Source organism: Mustelus asterias, chromosome 24 (assembly GCF_964213995.1).
Source record: "Mustelus asterias chromosome 24, sMusAst1.hap1.1, whole genome shotgun sequence".
In the NCBI taxonomy this organism is placed as follows: domain Eukaryota; kingdom Metazoa; phylum Chordata; class Chondrichthyes; order Carcharhiniformes; family Triakidae; genus Mustelus; species Mustelus asterias.
In genome coordinates, this window is record NC_135824.1 from 4,288,786 (window position 1) to 4,310,738 (window position 21,953).

General features: G+C 45.9%; 1 protein-coding gene across 1 annotated transcript in view; it reads right to left on the minus strand.

Moving 5' to 3' along the window:
• The window catches only part of LOC144511169 (A disintegrin and metalloproteinase with thrombospondin motifs 7-like), a 200,445-nt gene that overhangs the window by 140,159 nt on the left and 38,333 nt on the right, over positions 1–21,953 (minus strand). Inside the window, exons 4-6 of the mRNA XM_078241199.1 lie at positions 11,324–11,520; positions 7,730–7,813; positions 4,061–4,185 (exon numbers count right to left, since the gene is read on the minus strand). Coding sequence (XP_078097325.1) covers positions 4,061–4,185; positions 7,730–7,813; positions 11,324–11,520 — 406 coding nt within the window. The remainder of the gene's footprint in view (positions 1–4,060; positions 4,186–7,729; positions 7,814–11,323; positions 11,521–21,953) is intronic.

The following is a 21,953-nucleotide window of genomic DNA, read 5'->3' on the forward strand; positions in this document are numbered from 1 at the left end:
CATGTCACACTGCAACACTCACTATACACATCCTGCACAATGCACACTACTACTCTAACAATACAGCAATGTATTGGAACAAAAATCAGTTGTAACATAAAATTATAATTAAAATGATAATTTCATCATGCATAAAAATATCTTTAATCTGCACAGCCTTCAGTAAAGGAGCTCGAGGTTATAGAAATTGATGGAAAATCAATGGGATTGCTGGATGCAGATTTGCTCCACCTCCACATTTTCCTGTTCATGGACGAAAAGAAATTGGTTTAGGTTGGAGGGTCACAGTTTTTTTTTTTAACTGGTCGGTGCAACATCGTGGGCCGAAGGGCCTGTTCTGCGCTGTAATGTTCTATGTTCTAAGTGTCCCCTCCAGAAAGTGCTCCGAGGCATTTTTCTGTGTAAGGGGTGATTTACAAGATGCCATTGTTAACTATACTGTCCTAGTATATAATCAAAGCAACAGGCATAAAAAAGTAATAAAACCTCTCAGAAATAAAACTGTGTTAACTTCCATCACTCTGGTAAGTTTAAATTGCTTCAGAGATTCATTCATGCTCATTTCTTCGAGTGGTTTAAACCCATTCCCATTCACTAGACACAACACTGATGGATTAAATTTTGCATCGTTCACTCCCATTGTTAGGGATCCTAAGAGATCAAACTCCTTCCCGTTCACTCCCATTGTACAGAATCCCAATGGATCAAACTCCTTCCCATTCACTCTCACTGTACAAATTCCAGTGAATCAAACCCCTTCTTGTTCACCCTTACTGTACAGAAACCCAATGGGTCAAAGCCCTTCCCGTTCGCTCTCACTGTACAGAAACCCAGTGGATCAAAGCCCTCTGCGTTCAGTCCCACTGTACAGAAACTCAATGGGTCAAACCCCTTCCCGTTCACTCCCACTGTACAGAAACCCAATGGATCAAACCCCTTTCTGTTCACTCTCACTGTATAGAATCTCAATGGATCAAACTCCTTCCCGTTCACTCCCACTGTACACAATCCCAATGGACCAAGCTTTCACTCATTGCTCCCATTTTGAGAGAAGGGTGTGTCGTGAATCAGTTCCCATTCACTCCTCCTGCATTGGATTCAGAATCCTTGCCATTTTTACTTTTAATGTTGAATGGATGAAATATAATGTTGATTCTGTCACAGGCACTCCAGAGAGAGCAGCATGATGTATAAGCCGAATCAAGTTGTGTGTACTATTTATCCTTCGGCTCAAAATTTCCTGTTGGGACTGACTGTTGAATAAATGATTTAATGGATTGTGGGTTGAAGGGTTGTTGTCTTCATGGTTTTAATTTTCATTTCCTGGAAATTCTGACTGTTTCTTGGCAAATTGATGCTGAGTTTCTCGAGAATTTAATCCTGAAATTGAGATGGAATACTGCCCGGTACTCACAGGACAAAGCTGCACAAAGCTAGCAGAGCCCAGTAACAAAATGCTGGGCTTGGATTTAGGGCCATCAGTTAATGAGCCAATCGCTATACAGCATCAGTGTTCCTTGAATTTTCCATTGTTGAGCAGTTTCTAGACAGCGGAAGGATTTATTCTGGGATGGATTTCCCACATGCACCCAGAAATCAATTATCCGTTCTCAATTTTCTTTTACACAAAGCTGCTGAACTCTGCTGGGACACTGGTCCACGGACACCAAGGCCCTGATTTTACCGGCACGCCTGCCCCGGAATCAGGGCGGGCGAGGCTCGCCAAAGGGCATTCTCTGTTGGCCTCGGGCGGGCGTGCCGGTAAGATTCTGGCCCAAGTGTCCTCTGGTCCTTCATCTCTTCCCCATTGCAGTCTGTTCACAGTAACTCACTTCACAATACCTTTATAAAGCACCTTTAATGTAGGAAAACATTGCAAGGAGTTCCACAGGAGTGCACTCACAAAATATAACAAAAAGCAAAAGATGGAGGAGGTTTCAAAGAATGTCTTTCAGAGAGAGAGAGGTGGAGAAGCACAAGAGGTTTAAGCAGCGGGTTCCAGATCTTTAGGCATAGGTAGCTGAAGGTTTGACCGCTGCTGTGGAACGAAACAAGTGAGGGGTGTAGAAGAGACTGAAATTCGAAGGTGCGGATACCTGAGACTATTATTTACATGTCGATTGAACATTTAATAGTAATTAGGTGCTGGACATTCACTTCTGCTCCTATATAAAGCAGCAAGTTGCTTTGAGAGTTTTGTTTTTTGTTACAGTGTCTCTTTAAGGGATTTTCAATGAGTTAACTAGTTTACATTTGTTCATTTGGTTTATAAAAGAATGTATAAAGAAGCAAGGCTGAGGTTGGGTTTGCAGGTGTACGTTTGCAATGTGCATCTCTGTAACGCTGATAAAGAGTGCGAGAATGACGCTTCCTTCAGCACCTGGCTTTCTGGATTATTACACGGAGGATGGTCAGGAGAGGAGGTCACAGAGATAGGGAGGGTTTGGAATATGAGGATGAAGAGGTAGTGGAAACAATCAAATCCACTGGTTGCACGAAGCCCCACAGGAAATTGACCCCTATCCAGTGATGGTCAGCACTGCAATGGACGGCTGGAGTGGAGTCCAGAACCAACATCCCAATCTTAGAGGCAGGAATCATATCCTGGAACCAGTGGCCATTCAGCATCACCACTGATATCAGCAGGGTAAAATCTAACAGGTTAATATATTCTTCAGGATCTTTTCCTGATGAGCTCCCGTTTGCAGGAATTACACATGGAGATCCCATTCTGTCATCCAATTATTCTAAATACAATCATTTCATTGAAATACTTTCATTGGTAATTGTCACCTGGGAGAATATTTTAAGAACTTTTGCTTTTTAAAATTCAGAACAGGAATAAAGAACAAAATGTGCAACAACTAGATATCTGGAAAAAATACTGGCTGCAGGGCAAGCTCTGGATAACGTGTAAAGTCATGATGTGGAGATGCCGGTGTTGGACTGGGGTAAACACAGTAAGAAGTTTAACAACACCAGGTTAAAGTCCAACAGGTTTATTTGGTAACAAAAGTCACAAGCTTTCGGAGCCTTAAGCTCCTTCTTCAGGTGAGTGAGAATTCCCACTCTCCTGAAGAAGGAGCTTAAGGCTCCAAAAGCTTGTGACTTTTGCTACCAAATAAACCTGTTGGACTTTAACCTGGTGTTGTTAAACTTCTTAACGTGTAAAGTAACAGAGCAGATGCGGAGATTGTAGTGATTGTCCCTTTAAGGACCACACAGCAGAAGAGGGTCATTTGGCTTGAGGGACCAAGTGGGACTGAATGGGTAATCACCCCAGAGGGTGGAATCCTACCTTGGATAGAAGACAGTCTGAAGTCTAAATTAGATATAGTTACTGGGGCTGAAGAGATCAAGGGATATGGGGGGGATCAGGATATTTGATTTGATTTGATTCATTATTGTCACATGTATTAGTGTAATGAAAAGTATTATTTTTGTGCGCTGTACAGACAAAGCATTCCATTCATAGAGAAGGAAAGGAGAGAGTGCAGAATGTAGTGTTACAGTCATAGCTAGGGTGTAGAGAAAGATCAACTTAATGCGAGGTAGGTCCATTCAAAAGTCTGACAGCAGCAGGGAAGAAGCTGTTCTTGAGTCAATTGGTACGTGACCTCAGACTTTTGTATCTTTTTCGCATTAGAAGAAGATGGAAGAGAGAAAGTCTGAGGAGTGTGGGATCCTTCATTATGCTGGCTGCTTTTCCGAGGCAGCGGGAAGTGTAGACAGTGTCAATAGATGGGAGGCTGGTTTGCGTGATGGATTGGGCTACATTCACGACCTTTTGTAGTGGTGGAGCGGGCTCGAAGGGCCGAATGGCCTACTCCTGCTTCTAGATTCTAGGTTTCTAAGTCATGTAGGGACTGGGGCAGTCGAGGGGTTGCCAGCCTCTGTACAGTTTTTCTTCATTAATAAATACCCTTTGTGTTCCTGACAAAGTCTGTAGCATGCAGGTTAAAGGTCACACAGATCAGAAGCGATTCCAATGGAAAAGGCAAGGGCAAGGAGTTTAATTATCACTCTGCTGATGGCTGTAAATCGTGCTCCATCCTCTTACCTTGTGAGAAGGAGCGCCACGTCATGGTGTGTGGGGTGATTATCTCCCTTAATGTTGACCTTTTTTTGCCACTTGCAGAAGCTTGTCAGGGTGTTGTCCGCATGATGTGTTATCTTCAGGTCCTCCTGATACAATAATAGAAAAACGTTAGTGTCCAGATGTGAAAGACCACTGGGTCTTCAAATCAAACAACCGCAGGATCAGTGGAACCAGCTGTGTTGAGAGACTAGGGAAGCAGGGATTGGTCTAAGAGCTGGGATGGTTAAGGGAAGATTTAATCGACATATTCAAAATTATAAGCAGTTTCGATGGAGTTAGTACGAAGAAATCATTCCTACTGGCTGGAGGGCCAGTAACAATAGGACACAGGTGTAAGATCATTGGCAAAAATATTCAGAGCAGAGATGAGGGGGACTGTTTTCAGATGGGGAGTTGTTATAGTCTGGAAGGTAGTTTTTATAGGACATTGCTGAGAGTGTGTCAGTAAATACTGGAGGATCCTAGGAAAGAGCCGGGTGGGTGCCAGTAAGTACTAATATCGTGGGTCCCCAGGAGTGGTCGGTATTTACTGGAGATCCCTGGAGAGAACCAGGAGATCCATGGGTGTCCGCGTATTTACAGTGTCCTCGGCAGTGTGCCAGTGTTTACTGAGGGGGTCCCATGGAGTGTGTCAGTACTTATTGGGCGGGGGGGGGGGGGGGGTCCCTTATGGAGTGCGCTAGTGTTTACTGAGGGGGGGGAGGGGAGAGGGGAGGGAGTCCCCATGGAGCGTGCCAGTGTTTACTGTGGGGAGGGGGGCATGGAGCGTGCCAGTGTTTACTGTGGGGAGGGGGGCATGGAGCATGCCAGTGTTTACTGTGGGGAGGGGGGCATGGAGCGTGCCAGTGTTTACTGTAGGGAGGGGGGCATGGAGCGTGCCAGTGTTTACTGTGGGGAGGGGGGCATGGAGCGTGCTAGTGTTTACTGTGGGGAGGGGGGCATGGAGTGTGCCAGTGTTTACTAGGGGTGGGGGGCATGGAATGTGCCAGTGTTTATTGGGGTTCTTAGGGGTGTGTCAGTAAGAGGGCACCAGTTTTTACTGTTTGAGTGGGGGGGGAAGCAGGGTGCGGCAGCACATGTTCCACATGGGATCACGGAATAAATCGCTGTGGTTACACTTACTGTGCAGTCAGCAGCATACACAGTCGTGCCACCAGCCCCTCACCCCCAAGGCTCAGTAACAATATCAGTTTGACGGCAATTTAAACTGACTATATTCTGCAGACAGAATCTGTGAGAATATCACAAAGTGCATTGAATAAAAAATGCTCAGCTTTGAAGTGAGCTGCCGCCTCTCCCTCTCTCTCGCAACAAGCTTTAGAAACTGTTGACCTCTGCCTCCCGCTGCAGACATGTTACTTTTATCCTCGATTTCCAAATCCTTTCATCTTAATTTGAAGAAAAGAGCGGAGCTGAAAGAATGGCTTTTTTTGGAAAGTCTCGCAATCTAATAAAGTTTAACAAAGTTCATAGGATGTTTGAGACACACACTAAGGAACAAGTTGCATTTGTGTTTCGCAGTTCTTTTAGCAAACAAAATCAAATTACATAAGCAGATATCAGGAGAGATGACCAAAGGCATAGAATCATAGAATTTCTACAGTGCAGAAGAGGCCATTCGGCCTATCGAGTCTGCACTGACTCTCTGACAGAGTATCTTACCCAGTCCCTCTCCCCTGCTTTATCCCTCTAACTCATTTACCAAGGCTAATCCCCATAACCTACACATCTTGGGACACTAAGGAGCAATTTAGCATGGTCAATATAACTAACCCACACATCTTTGGACTGTGGGAGGAAACCGGAGCACCCAGAGGAAACCAGCGCAGACATGGGGAGAACGTGCAAATTCCACACAGACAGTCACCCGAGGCCGGAATTGAACCTGGGTCCCTGGAGCTGTGAGGCAGTAGCGCTAACCACTGTGCCACCAAGTCTTTGTCAAAGATACGTTTTAAAGAGTGTCCCAAAGGAGGTTGAGTAAGGTCCAGAGACAGAGAGGTTTAGGGAGAAAATTACAGAAGCTTTGGGGCTCAGATAGCTGAAGGCGTAAATGCCAGTGATGCAGCAAAGCAAATCAGGGATGGGCAAGAGGCCAGAATTGGAGGAGCGGAGAGATTTCAGAGGATTGTAGGTTTGCAGCAAGTTACAGGGATGAGCAAAGGGTGAAAGCGTGGAGGATCTGAAAAGCGGAATGTGAATTTCAACCAAGAGTCAATTCAAGTCAGTCAGTGGGCGATGGGTGAAAGGGACTTGCTGCAATTTAACCAGAGTTTCGGGTGCCTTTCAGTGAATCGAGTGGAAGATGAGGAGGCTGACCCGAGAATTTAAATCGTGGAAATAAAAACAGGATTTGACAGACATGCTCAGCAGGCTGGGCAGCATCTGTGGAGGGAGAAATGTGGGCAACAATTTTAATCTAATATGGGATGCTGACAGGATCAGGATCAATGTGGCTTCACACCCCCACAACCTTACTCTTCACTGAAGTCAAGATTGAGTTTGGAGTTCCATCCAAATCCCAAGTAGCCATTTAGATTAAAATCATAGAATCATCACAGTGCAGAAGGAAGCCATTTGGCCCATCGAGTCTGCACCAACCACAATCCCATCCCCATAACCCCATTTATTTACCCTGCTTGTCCCCCTGACACTAAGGGGCAATTTAGCACGGCCAATCCACCTAACCTGCACGTCTTTGGACTGTGGGAGGAAACCGGAGCACCCGGAGGAAACCCACGCAGACACGGGGAGAACGTGCAAACTCCACACAGTCACCCGAGGCCGGAATTGAACCCGGGTCCTTGGCGCTGTGAGGCAGCAGTGCTAACCACTGTGCCACCGTGCCGCCCCTCCTTTAGGTTAACATTCACAATCACCAACCTTTCATTAGAGATCCACTTTCCTCTCTTTTTCTCTGTAAATACCACCTTCTCTGCGAAATGTTTCCAGCATTTTTATATTTCAGATTCCAGCAACTGCTTTTAGTTTGAACATCGTGTGCACATTGTTAATCTTTACTATGACATTTCACAGAAGGTGCGTTTCCACGCTTGCAGGTTATGGGAGAAGAGAAGGTGCTTTATTCTGTGAATCTAGCCAGTAGTTTGCAATTTTCTGCATTTTAAAGTTGCAAACCTCCAGAAACCTCCCCTTTATGAGAAGAGAATTCACAGCAAACAACATCAGATCCTATTAGTTTTTAAAAATTAACTTGAAGACTCTTTCTGTGGAGGCGATGGCCGAGTAGTATTATCGCTAGACCATTAATTCAGAAACTCAGCCAATGTTCTGGGGACCTGGGTTCATCTAGCACAGAATGAAGCCATTTCGCCCAACATGGCTAGGTCAACTCTTTGATCTGTCCAATTGGACCTCATCCCTCTTCCCTTCCTCCACATACAGACCAGAATCTTTCTCTTTTCAAAGAATTTACCCAATTCCTTTTTGAAGGTCATTATTTAATCTGCTTATTCACCTGGTTAGCATCAAACTCGGTTGCAGGAGCTGAAATGTAAGCTAGAGTCATTATGAGTGGATTGAGCTGATTGGATGACTATATGGTTAACAATATTCGCATTATCAATGCTGTTCCTCACATACGATCAAGTGCACAAGTTTCCTTCTCACCTCATCTTCCTCCAGCAGCACAAGACGAACTATGACGATGTTCACAGCATTGCCGATGCTTGCATCACGGAATAACCCGGCGACCTGCAGAAAGAGATGCAAGGAGTGGTGAGAGGGGCATCGCAAGAACATGTTGCGCAACAGTAGCACGGCGGCACAGTGGTTAGCGCTGCTGCCTCACAGCACCAGGGACCCGGTTCGATTCCCAGCTTGGGTCACTGTCTGTGTGAAGTCTGCACATTTCCCCATGTCTGCATGGGTTTCCTCCGGGTGCTCCAGTTTCCTCCCACAATCCAAAGATGCGCAGGTTAGGTTGATTGGCCATGCTAAATTGCCTCTTAGTGTCAGGAGGATCAGCAGGGTAAATACGTGGGGTTACAGGGATAAGGCCTGGGTGGGATTGTTGTTCGTGCAGGCTGAATGGGCCGAATGGCCACTTTCTGCACTTTAGGGATTCTATGATTCTATGATCTAAGTCCACTCAGGGGAAGAACAGCTGTCATTTAATGGTCAGCTGGCCATTGATTGGCTGGAGGTGGGACTTCAGTCCCTTGGGGACAGGAAGCCCCGTCTCAGAAGGTCGTTGGCCAATTGGATGGCCGGCAGCTCTGTGGTCCCAGCAGTGCCAGGGAGGAGTAGTGGTCAATGCTGGGACTACAGGCAGTCCCCAGTGGACATCATCACTGGAGCCGGACACCACTATAAGCCGGGGGTGGCGGGGGGGGGATTTCGCTGTTTTCAGGCTGGCAAGGTCCTGGCGAGGGAGATGAGGAGCTAGTTTTGATAGGACGAGGGGGTGGGCTGGGGGAGCATGATATAGGGAAATGTGATTTTTGTGGGGGAGTGGGGGGGGGGGGGGGGGGGGGGGGGGCGGTGGAGATAGCCACTGGAAACTCCCAAAGGTGATTCCCCCTTTTCCTTGCCCGGCACCACTTTGTGCAGTTAAAGCTGTTAGGCTCCTGTATTATGTAGGCCTCATCTCATGCGTATGAGTGCGTGAGCGTGTGGGCGTGTGTGTGTCTATATGAATGTGTGAGCATGTGAGTATATATGTATGTACAAAAGTGTGTGTGTACATGAGTGTGAAATAGAGTCTTGCTTTCGATGTCTATTGATTGAAAATTTTGGAGGAAAGCTGATACTTCAGCAACAAGCCAAACAATCTGACTGGACCATAAATCCCAAAATGACCAGTTGATGCATTAAATTGCTTTTGTTGCAAATATCTCCTGAATTATTATCTGCTGTCACAGCAGCACTCAGCTCTCCAAAGCCTGGGGGACTGAGTTTACGGGTCAGAATGTTTTGCGAATAAATTTATGGTAGCTAATCTGAGGGCGTTGATTTCAAAGTTATGAGAAAAGACAAATGTTATTCAATTTCCCTTCCCAGAACAGTATCAAGTGTGGGCTCAGTGGATAGTTTTCTCAATGCAGAGTTAGAAGATTGTTGGTTCAGGTCCCACTCTGTATAATCCAACCTGACATTCCGACAGGAATTTTCCAGCGCTCATGCCGGCGGGATCTCCCGATCTCGTCCATGTTAATGGAGATTTAATTGGCTTGCCGGCCAAGCCACAGAAAATTCCGGCCTTCTCCTGTGGTACAGAGGGAATGCTGTGTTGATGAAAGCACTGCGTTTCGATTGAATTCTTGAACCGAGACCTTGTCGACCCCCTTGGATAATGTAAAAGATCCCTCGGCACAATTCAAAGTGGAACAGAGGAATCCTGGCCCGTACCAACTCCGTCAATTTGCATCACCAAAACAGATGATCTGGAGATTTAGTATATTGCTGGATCTTGTTGCATGTATATTAAGGTTAAAGTTTATTCACTAGTCACAAGTTGGTTTACATTAACGCTGCAATGACGTTACTGTGAAATTCCCCCAGTCGCCACACCACAGCACCTGTTTGGGTCAATGCACCTACCCCGCACATCTTTCAGACTGTGGGAGGAAACCGGAGCACCCGGAGGAAACCCACGCAGACATGAGGAGAACGTGCAAACTCCACGCAGTGACCCAAGCCGGGAATCGAACCCGGGTCCCGGGCGCTGTGAGGCAGCAGTGTTAACCACTGTGTCACCATGCTGCCCATTAGCTACTGCATTTCCTACATTACAACAATGCCTACAGTTCAAAACAATTTAACTGGCTGTAAAGTGCTTTGGAACTTCCTGAAGCGCTATAGAAATAAAGTCCTTTCACAGAATTGTTACAGTAAAGGAGAAGGAGGCCATTTGGCCCATTGTGGCTGCACTGGCTCTCCCACCAGTATTACAACTTAGTGCCATTCCACTGCCTTTTCCCCATAACCCTGCACATTGTTTCTATTCAAATAATTATCTAATGCCCTCTTGAAAGCCTCGATTGAACCTGCCTCCACCACACTTCCAGGCAGTGCATTCCAGACCCAACCACTCACTGTGCGAAAATGTTCTTTCTCACATCACATTTGCAAATCACCTTAGATCTGTGCCCTCTCATAGAATCCCTACAATGCAGAAGGAGGCCATTCAGCCCATCCAGTCTGTACTGACCACAATTCCACTCAGGCCCTTTCCCCTTAACCCCACGGATTTACCCTGCTATTCCCCTCTCGTTCTTGATCCTTTTACAAGGGGGAGTAGTTTCTCTTTAATTTTCATCTCACTAATGTTTATTAGAAGCCGCAATGAAAATATTACCCGCAGTAGTTTTCACACACGCCTTCAAAAAATTCATTTAAAATTTAACAGCCCTGCTCAAACCTGATCCTCTCACAGCACAGAGCTTGATAAATGCATCACCCACAGGAAGGTCCCATCAGTCCTGAGACACTCATCAATCTTCCACCATGCACAACACTGAGCTCCTCAAAACCCTGCTCTGCACATCCTAGCTCTCAATGAATCCATTCACCCACCAGCGCTGAGCTTACTGACAGACTGTGGCTCCCAATACACCAATTCATTGATTTTAAAATTCTCATCCTTGTTTTCAAAGCCCTCATGGGAATATAGGACATTGGAGCAGGAGTAGGCCATTCGGCCCATCAAACCTGCTCAGCCATTTGGTAAGTTCATCATAGTGGTCTCAACTTCACTTCCCTGCCTCCCATGTCTAAGGGCAGCACGGTGGCACAGTCGTTAGCACTGCTGCCTCACAGTGGCAAAAGTGGGAAAACGTTCCAATTCTCATTGCACGGTGGCACAGCGGTTAGCACTGCTTCCTCACCGCGCCAGGGACCCGGGTTCGATTCCTGGCTTGGGTCACTGTCTGTGAGGAGTTTGCAGGTTCTCCCCGTGTCTGCGTGGGTTTCCTCCGGGTGCTCCGGTTTCCTCCCACAATCTGAAAGACGCGCTGGTTAGATGCATTGACCTGAACAGGCGCTGGAGTGTGGGCGACTCGGGGAATTTCACAGTAACTTCATTGCAGTGTTAATGTAAGCCTTAACTTGTGATGAATAAATAAACTTTACTTTTTACTTTGCTTTGTTAAAACCTGGGCCCTGCATTGACACAACGCACTCCCTAAAAAAACGTACTTTCTAAAGTAATTGAAAGTGTTGTGTCAAAATGGATGAATTGAATAAGGTCACTCACTCACTCACCATGTTCATGACGGTAAGTACGTACGCTTCAATGTTTTCACTGCCGTGATGTTCCACCATCTTCGAGTCAGCCACCACCAGACTCTCCACCCACTTCTCCTGGCTGATCGAGCGTTGCTGGATTCGCCTCCTCTTCCGTTGCTTCGTTTCCCACTTTTCCCGTTTATTTTCCAAATGCCGCAGGTTCTTCAAGGAATCTAAATATGTTTGTAAGGAGGAAGGGAGTTTTAGTGGGACAGTCTTCAGCATCAATGGGGTTGACCAAAGAACAGAAGCAGGGAGGCCAATTGGCCTCTAGAACCTGTTAAGCTCTCGTTCCAAAAAGGTCGGAAGGATAGCTTCAGCAATTACAGAGCGGTCAGTTTAACATCAGGTGCTGAGGAAGCTTCGAGAAAGAATTAGATCAGAGAATCCTACAGCGCATAAGGAGGCCTTTTGGCCCATTAAGTCTGCACCAACCACAATCCCACCCAGGCCCTATCCACATAACCCTATGCATTTACCCTAGCTAGTCCCCCTGACGTTAAGGGGCAATTTAGCACGGCCAATCCACCTAACCCGCACATCTTTGGACTGTGGAGGAGACCAGAGCACCCGGAGGAAACCCACGCAGACACGGGGAGAATGTGCAGAATCCGCACAGACAGTGACCCAAGCCGGAAATCGAACCCGGGTCGCTGGTGCTGTGAGGCTGGTGCTAACCACTGTGCTGCCCATTATTATTTGGAATAGAATTAGTAGTCACATGGAAAAAATGTAGGTTGATTAGGATCAGCCAGCATGGATTTCTACAGGGTTCATAGTGTTTAATTAGCCTGCTGGAATTTTTTGAGGAGACAACAGAAAGGGTCAGTGCAGAAGGAGCCCATTTGACCCATACAATCTGCACCAATTCTCCAACAGAGCATCTTACCCAGGCCCCCACCCCACCCTAGCCCCGTAATCTCACACATTGATCCCGCTAATCCCCCTCTCCTACACATCTTGGGACACTAAAGGACAATTTAACATGGCCAATCTACTCCAGCAGCACATCTTTGGACTGTGGGAGGAAACCGGAGCACCCGGAGGAAACTCCCGCAGACACAGGAGAATGTGCAAACTCCACACAGACAGTCAGCCGAAGCTATAATTGAACCCTGGCGCTGTGAGGCAGCAGTGTTAACTGCGCTGCCCATAAAGAGGGTAATGCCATTGATGTGATATACATGAACTTTTAAAAAGCGTTTGATACAATGCCACACAACAGACTTGTAAGGAAAGTTATAGCTCATGGAATAAAAGGGACAGGAGGCAATGGGGATACAAAATTGGCTGAATAATAGGAAACCAAGATAATGGTCAATGGATATTTTTCGGACTGGAGCAAAGTTTGTAGTGGAGATTTTCAGAGTTCTTTGCTTTTCCTGATATTTATCAATGATCCAGATCTTGGTTTGCAGATGATACAGAACCTGGGAAGTATTGTGAACTGTAAAGAGGGCAGTTCAGAACTTCAAAAGAACAGAAACAAGTTGGTGGAGTGGACAGATGGGTTGCAGATGAAGTTCAGTGCAGAGAAGTGATGCATTTTGGTGGTAAGAACACAAAGAGACAATATAAAATGAGGTGCAAAATTCTTAAGAGACTGCATCGATCATTGAACGTGGCAGGACAGGTGGAGAGAGCAGTTAATAAAGTATAGAGCATTCTAGGTTTTATTAATAGGGGCACAGAGTATAAGAGCAAGGAGATTATGCTGAACTTATACAAGACACTAGTTAGACCTTAGCTGGAATATTGTATACAGTTCTGGGCGCCAGACCATAGGAAGGATGTGAACGCATTGGAGAGAGTGCAGAAGAGGTTTACAAGATTGGTTCCAGGGATGGGAAACTTCAGTTATGAGGATGGATTGGAGAGATTGGGACTGTTCTCCTTGAAGAGAAGACGGAGAGATTTGATAGAGATGTTCAAAATCATGAGGGGGCTGGACAGAGTAGATAGGGAGAAACTGTTCCCGCTTGCAAAAGCATCAAAAGCAACAAGAGGGCACAGATTTGAATTGATTTGCAAAAAGAAGCAAATGTGATGTGAGAAAAATGTTTTTTGCACAGTGAGTTGTTCAAGTCTGGAGTGCACTGCCTGGAAGTGTGGTTGGGGCAGGTTCAATCGAGGCATTCAAGAGGGCATTGGATGGTAATTTGAATAGAAACAATGTGCAGGGGGAAAAGGCAGGGGAATGGCACTAAGTCATGATGCTCGTTTGGAGAGCCAGCACAGACACGATGGGCCGAATTGCCTCCTCGCTGTAACAACTGTGTGATGGTATCCTGACATTTAATGAGATCACGGTTGATCTGCTCCTTGACCCCGTGGCTCTGTGTCCATTAATAAATAAATCGATCAGCCTCACATTTAAAATGATGGTTTTTGTGCGAGAATGTTCCACAAATTTACAAGCTCTTGTGTAAAGAAATGTTTCCTCATTTCCCTCCTGAATGGCCTGGGTTCTAATTTTAATCTAAGATTCCACTGTTCTTGGCTCCACACTGATGGAAAAAAGATTTTCTGTAAGTTAGCCTCTCAATTCTCTTCAGAATTCTTAAAATTGTCACTAAACTCAATCCTAAAGCCTCTACATTCTAGGAAACGCAAGCTCAATTTATGTAACGAGACTGAAGTTACGGAGGCAGAGTTACTGTCAAGATTTTATAAATCTACATAATATAGTTCTAACAAATCTTATATCTGCACACAGTTCCCATGTTCACCTTTATAATAGGAAGTCTCCATGTAAACATGTCACACTGTTATTAACCTATGGAGGCACTGCAGCATCACCACTGGCAGGAGGATGTAATTACAGTGTGACTATTGCATTGGACAGTTTCCATTTCGCATGTGGATTTAGGAATTTAGACTGGAGATATAAAAGTGAGGATGGAATATATCACAGGATAGATTTCCCCTCTTAAACAACCCATGAACGACACACTGACCCTGCTCTCCCTCAGGGGGTCGACACAATTCCCAGGTATATATTTTACACCTGTGAATCTCAAAAACCATTGCAAGGTTTTGTAACTAAAGTCTCAGCACCAGGAACAATCCCTGCTGGTCTGTGCTATCAAAACTGCATGGAACACAACAATGACAGCAAGAGAGAGAGAGAGAGAGAGGCATGGGTCAGCGATAGACATTAAACAGGATTTTAACTCTCTCAAAACCCATCCACTGAGTTAAAATCAGGCCCAAAACGTCTGAACAGAGAGTGAAAGAGGGAAAGCAAGTATGATCAACAGAGAACGAGGATGTGAAACTGGATATGGTGCAAGTTCTACATTCTCCCATGCTCAAATCCAGGCTAATCTAATCGCCAGGCTCGTTTGATGAAGTGTTTCTTTCAGATTTACTCATTGGCGTTAATAATTAACCCGACAGATCACTGACTGGCACTTGGTTTATTCAACATTTCTTGTGAAAAATTGCTGGCAGCTTTAATCCCCAGTCTTCCCCCCAAAAAATAGTGACTTTGAGCCAAAATCTTAAGTTCTAACACGAGGCAGTGGAGTGGGGGTTAGTTTAACTCAGTTGGCTGGACAGCTAGTTTATGGTGCAGAGCGTCGCTAACAGCACAGGTTCAATTCCCGTACCGGCTCAGGTTATTCACAAAGGTCCACTTTCTTAACCTTGCCCCTCGTTTGAGGAGTGGTGACCTTTGATTAACTCATCACAGTCCCGTTTTGAGGGGGAGAGCTGCCCATGGTCATCTGGGATATGACGCCTTTACTAAATAAGAAACTTAACAAGTTGTCAGAGGCTGCGAGGCTATTGATTTTAACTCGGGTTAACTCTTCTCCTGAAAATAGGCGAGAGAGAGAGAGATACCTGATCCCTAGATTTCCCACTGTTTAATGTCAAGGCCTTGGGGTTTTCACAGGATACATGGAGGAAAACTCAATCGAAACTTTAAACCTGGAAGCAGTTTATAACAGATTGTCATTAACTTGATGTCCTGTTAGGATTTCTTGTTTCACATTTCTGTTGTCGTGCACAGACTTTGAAAAGAAAAGGCTGACCTCTCCCTCTGATAGCCTCCTGTTTAGTTACACACTGTTTAAGCCTTTTCCTGGAACATTGTGTCCAATTCTGGGCACCTTTGGAGATGGTCTGGAGGAGATTCATTGGAACGGTACTCGAGATTAGAGACTTCAGTTACATGGAGAAACTGGGGTTCTTTGCCTTAAACAGAAGGATTTAAGGGAAAAGGTAATAAAGTTTTTAAATCATGAAGGGTTTTGATCAGGTCAACTGAGGAGAAACTGTCTGCAGTGACAGAAGTGAGGAACCAGAGAAATCAGATTGAAGGTAATCGGCAAAAGAAACAGGAAGATGAAGAGAAAAACAATGTACGCAGTGAATTAAAATCATAGAATTCCTACAGTGCAGAAGGAGGCCATTCAGCCCATCGAGCCTGCACCAACTACAATCCCATCCAGGCCCTAAACCCATTACCCTATGCATTTACCCTAGCTAATCTCCCTGACACGAAGGGCAATTTAGCATGGCCAATCTACCTAACCCGCACATCTTTGGACTGTGGGAGGAAATCAGAGCACCCGGAGGAAACCCACGCAGACATGGGGAGAATGTGCAAACTCCACACAGACAGTGACCCAAGCCAAGAATTGAACCCAGGTCCCTGGCGCTGTGAGGCAGCAGTGCTAACCACTGTGCCACCGTGTCCCAAATGTGCTGCCTGAGTGGGCTCTTTCCACAGATTAAATTGTAATTTTCAATGGGAAATTGGATAAACAGGAGGAGTACAGGGCTATGGGGAAGGTGCAGGTGAGTGGGACCAAACCAAACCTTCAAGGAGTCAGGACCAGTGTAATGGGCCGAATGACCTCCTTCTGTGTTGTATTCTTCCAGGCCTTCTAAAAAGCTGAACTCAAGCACAGGCACAGTTTCACAGGCATTCTTGCTAATTCTCGGTAATCATTTATTTTTTTTTAAAAGGTATATTGTTATATTTGTATGTGAAAGAATTGGCCCAGGACCCGACTATAACTCAATGCGAATGGGTTTTGAATCAGTGAGGAGGAGTTGCCCACAAGTGTATCTGACTGTTTTTGCATGTGCAAGTGTACATGAGTGTTAATGTGCACATGTACAAGTATAGGAATGTGACTCTACATTGCATTTGTGTGAAGATGTTTGAATGTGTGTGTTTATACATGTTTCAGAATCGCTATGCATTGTGCACAATGCGTGTGTGTGTTTGCGTGTGAGAGAATGTGTTTGAGCACATGTCTATTTTTGGTGCCTGTGTCACGCTGAGGAATATGAGAGTGGCTAAAGGAGAGAGAGAAATTAATCTATATTTAAGGGAATGCGCGTGAGAGTGAATATTTGAGGCAATGTGAGAGTGCACGTACACTAGGAAAAAAAGGACAATGTATGTGTGTGTCTGCATAAAATGAGAGTGCGTGCGTGTTTGAGGCAGAGAGATTTCAGAAAGAATGAGATTGCGTGAGAGAGAACATAAGGGAGAATAAAAGGAAAATAGTGGGGGAATCTGGAAATAATTAGATGTAAAACAGGCATCTCATTCCGTATCAGCCATTTACCAATTTCATTGAATCATACAGTGCAGAAGAGGCCCTTTGGCCCATCGAGTCTGCACCGACACATGAGAAACACCTGACCTCCCACCTAATCCCATTTACCAGCACTTGGCCCAAAGCCTTGAATGTTATGACAAGTGCTCATCCAGGTACTTTTTAAAGGATGTGACGCATCCCGCCTCCACCACCCTCCCAGGCAGCGCATTCCAGACAGTCATCACCCTCTAGGTAAAAACGTTTTTCCTCTCATCCCCCCCTAAACCTCCTGCCCCTCACCTTGAACTTGTGTCCTCTCGTGACTGACCCTTCAACTAAGGGGAAGAGCTGCTCCCTACCCAACCTGTCCATGTCCCTCATAATCTTGTACACCTCGATCAGGCCGCCCCCCCCCTCAGTCTTCTCTGCTCCAATGAAAACAACTCAAGCCTATCCAACCTCTCTTCATAACTTAAATGTTCCATCCCAGGCAGCATCCTGGTGAATCTCCTCTGCATCCCCTCCAGAGCAATCACATCCTTCCGATAACGTGGCGGCCAGAACTGCACACAGTACTCTGTCTGTGGCCTCACCAACATTTTATACAACTCCAAAATGGCATCCCGCAAACATTTACCCATTGTGTTGTGGAAAGAGAATGAGTTTGGATGTGTCGCATGTGTGAGAACACAAGTGAGTGCATGTATTTGCTAATGTTTGTTCTATGTTGGCTAACTTTCTCATGTGAAAGTCTAACCCGTTTCTTATTAAAACCTTCACCCACATCTATACAACAAACCTTAGACCACAGTGGAAAGGTCAATAGCTTGTAAGTGCAGCCTCTAATTCCTAACTCCCGCCTTTGGTACAGCACGAGCTGGCTTCTGTTTAAATAAAGCTTTGACCAGATAGGAAACTATTGATGAACTGTCCCCAGAACCTGCACTACTGGGAACCTACACAAACCTGTACTTGGCTCCTCTAGAACAACATCAAGTTCAGTCGCCATTAATAGAAAGTAAGAAGTTAATGGAGCTTGGAGAACCTCCTTTAGTTTGGAGCTCTGACTCTTTCAGATGCCGTACATAATTCCTGAATGGATTTGAAGTGGAATGTCTGGGTTGGATCCCAGTCCGTTAACAGAGAGTCATTCACAACTGCTCAATTAATATTTCTTATGCAGCCTGGCAGTGACCTTTGACCTTTTTCCCTCTCCTGAAATGACTGCAGTCGAAATATGACTGCAATCATTTCAGCCTGACATGGTTACACCCAGGCTAAAAGACAACAGGAACCAGGTTTGTGTTTGTGTAATCCTCGCCTTGTACCACACACCATTCTTTCACTCAGCTAATTTTGGGGAGTTGGAGGGGTCGATTTGATCTGTTTTTCCACTCCAACACCTCGCCACACTCCTGTATTTGCAAGTTGAGATCATTATCTTCACCCAAACTTGCCCGTTGGGAGGTGGGGGTATGGGGAATGCACCCCCCCAACCCCCTCCCACTCCACCCCCCCCCTAAGGTGTATTCTATCAGCCTATGCCATCTTGTAGTTTATCACACTTTATCACTATCCTCCTGACAGCTTGCCATACAGGTTTTGAGTCGCCTGCAAATTTTGAAATTGTATTCTGCAATTGAGATCACTAATTTATATCAAGAAAAGCAGTAGCTATTCTGAGAAATCCCACTGTAAACCTACTTCCAGCCTTAAAAGCAATCATTCTCAATACCTTTTTTTTTGTCATAAGCCAACTTCATATCCATGAAGCCACTGTCCCTTTTATTCCATGGGCTTTCCTGTCAAGTCTATTATGTGGCACTTCATCAAATGCTTTATTCCATATACACCACATCAACCACATTCCCCTCATCAACCCTCTTTGTTATCTCAAAAAAACTCATTCAAGTTAGTTAAGCTGCCTTTAACCCTCTGGCTTTCATCAGTTAATCCACACTTGTCCAAATGACTGTTAATTTTGTCCTGGACATTCTTTCCAAAAACTTTCCCGCCACTCAGTTTGTAATGGTGGATTTATCCCGACACTCTTTGTTGAATGCAGGTGTACAATTTGCAATTCTCCAGTCCCTGGGCACCACCCCCTAACCACCACCTCTCAAAATTAAAACTAAGTAGAACAAATTCCATAATGATAGGATTTGCTCGCCAAAGCAAACATCACAGTGCTCAGTCTGGGGTTACATTAAGAGGTTAAAAGACTGGCCTCCAGTAAATGGGAAAAACAGAGCTGGTGAAATTCAATCTGGCCTCAGGCCCTTCTCAGTTTGCAGCTTCCCAGAGTTACTCGAAGCTTCTGAACCATCTTAGATTAAAGCCACAAGTTTGGCTGACAATCACCATCGCTGTTAAAAACTACAAAGGGTGCTCGGGAGGCAAGAAGAACATCGTTTGTTGCGCATATACTTCACTCAAAAGATGACTGAGTTACTGTCAATCCTATGATGCTACATCTGCCCAAATCCCCCCCCCCAAAGTATAATTCTTTACAGTCTGACATTTTGCTGCTGGTCAGTTGGTGCGATGGTGGAGATACCACTGGGATGAGGTCTGGTTCACAACCAAACCCGCTAGTGAGCAACACCAACAGAACAGGTGATAACAGGACAGGTGACGGCTGGTTTTGTTGTAAGATTGGGCTGTGATTCGAACCCTCTCGATTTCCCACCAGGCTGGTTAAGTTAAAATTACCCCCTCAATGTGGTAGTGACATCTAGAGACAGACATCAGTACTGCAGTGATTTTCTATTCTGTTACACTGGGAGCCATGCAAAAAATGCTACACTTCTCACCTCCCCGACAGAATTCAATTTCACCGAAAGAACAAAGAATAAAGAAAATTACAGCACAGGAACAGGCCCTTCGGCCCTCCAAGACTGCACCGACCATGCTGCCCGACTGAACTAAAACCGCCTACTCTTCCGGGGACCGTATCCCTCTATTCCCATCCTATTCATGTATTTGTCCAGATGCCCCTTAAAAGTCACTATCGTATCTGCTTCCACTACCTCCCCCGGCAGCGAGTTCCAGGCACCCACCACCCTCTGTTTAATTTCACCTCTGCATGTTTTATCGACACCATTCTGGTGCCGCTGTGCCCCTAAAGTTAAAGTTTATTTATTAATGTCACAAGAAGGCTCGCATTCACACTGCAATGAAGTTACTGTGAAATTCCCCGAGTCGCCACACTCTTGCGCCTGTTCGGGTAGACAGAGGGAAAAGTTAGCCAATGCACCCAACCCGCACATCTTTGGACTGTGGGAGGAAACCGGAGCACTTGGAAGAAACCCACACAGACACAGGGAGAACGTGCAAAATCCACCCAAGCCGGGAATCGAACCTGCGTCCCTGGCGCTGGGAGGCAGCAGTGCTAACCACTGTGCCACTATGCTGCCCATGCCACCCTTGCATCTCTCCTGAGGTTTGGTACCCAATTGGAGTGCGATACTCCCAATCGGGTCTGATCAAAACTTCTGTCGAATTGAGGGTTACTTTGGGAAAGAGAATTCAATGCATTAGAGGGAGCGAGAGACAGAAGGTACATAATGGACAGTTCATGACCTTATTGTCAGAGCACTGGGAAACGCAAGGTAAGAGTTGAACAAGGAGTCCAGAGTTGGGGAGTTGAGTCGTGTAAAGTACCAGGTGTACATCCCACGCAATACTGCAGCAATGATAAATGAATGTGGATTTGTTATCTGATGTGGCGTGTCCCTGTGAGCTTGTGTTGAAGGATTTCTGTTCTGGCAGCTCATGTCTCCTTCCTCAGAGACCAACAGCACAATTCGCAGCAGAGACACATGGGGAATGAATAAAACCGCAGAAGTTGCCAACCCCCCCCCCACCCCCTCCCCCCTCCGCTGCCCCCCACCACCATTCTTTAACCCTGTGAATACCCAGTTCTACCAACCAGGAAAGACTCAGTTTCAGGTCATGGCGTGTGGTGAGTTAGCTGTGTATAGTTGCGCTTTGGTAGTGGGACTGGAATTCGGGTGGTGTTTGGTGGGGGGGAGGTTGCCTCTAGATTAGGGAGCGGTGGGGTGTAAAATTAGATTGGCCTCACAGTCCTCATGACTATGCAGTGACTTCCTCCCTCCATGGGGCAGAGTCCACGCATGGATGCCAAGCAAAGAGCTGGATCAAGATCAATAAAGTTAAAGTTTATTTATTAGTCACACGTAAGGCATACATTCACACTGCAATGAAGTTACTGTGAAATTCCCCTGGTCACCACAGTCTGGTGTCTGTTCGGGTCAATGCATCTAACCAGCACCTCTTTCAGACTGCGGGAGGAAACCCACGCAGACATGGGGAGAATGTGCAAACTCCACACAGACAGTGACCCAAGCCGGGAATCGAACCCTGGTCCCTGGCGCTGTGAGGCAGCAGTGCTAACCACTGTGCCGCCTCAGATGAACAATGGCTGTTTACACAAATTATTAAAGGATAATTGGTCCACTTAACAATGATCCCAACAAGAGCCAGCACTTTAGCAGACGGCAGAGAATATTAAGAAAGCTGCATTATTGCCAAACATAAAATTTAATGAATCCTTCGAAAGAGGTCACTGTACGGAGGCAGCTCTCCTTCCACCTGTAGCAGTGTGATTCCACACACTTCGATTAGTTTCCAACAATTACTGGGCTTTATGGCCAGAACCAACTCATTTTGTTACCGAGTCAGGAAGAGTTGACCACGCCAACCTGATTATAGTGTCAGAATCTGTGGGCTGAAATTTCTGGCCCTTCTGACCGGCGGGACCTTCCAGTCCTGCTGATGGTGACCCCCCCCTTCCCCTCCGCCCCACCCCCACCCCAACTGGTTCCCTAGCTGTTTGGCTGGCGAAGAACGCAAAAGGCTGTAGACATCGGCAGGACTGGGGGATCACAGCACCTGCCAATGGTGAAGTGGAGAGCTTCCTCTGCCACTGGAAAACATGTTGTAGGGCGGGACAGAAAGTTCCAATCAGCGTCTCAGGTTGATGATGTAAATTGCTGCCTGATCTCCTGAGCATTTCCAGGGGA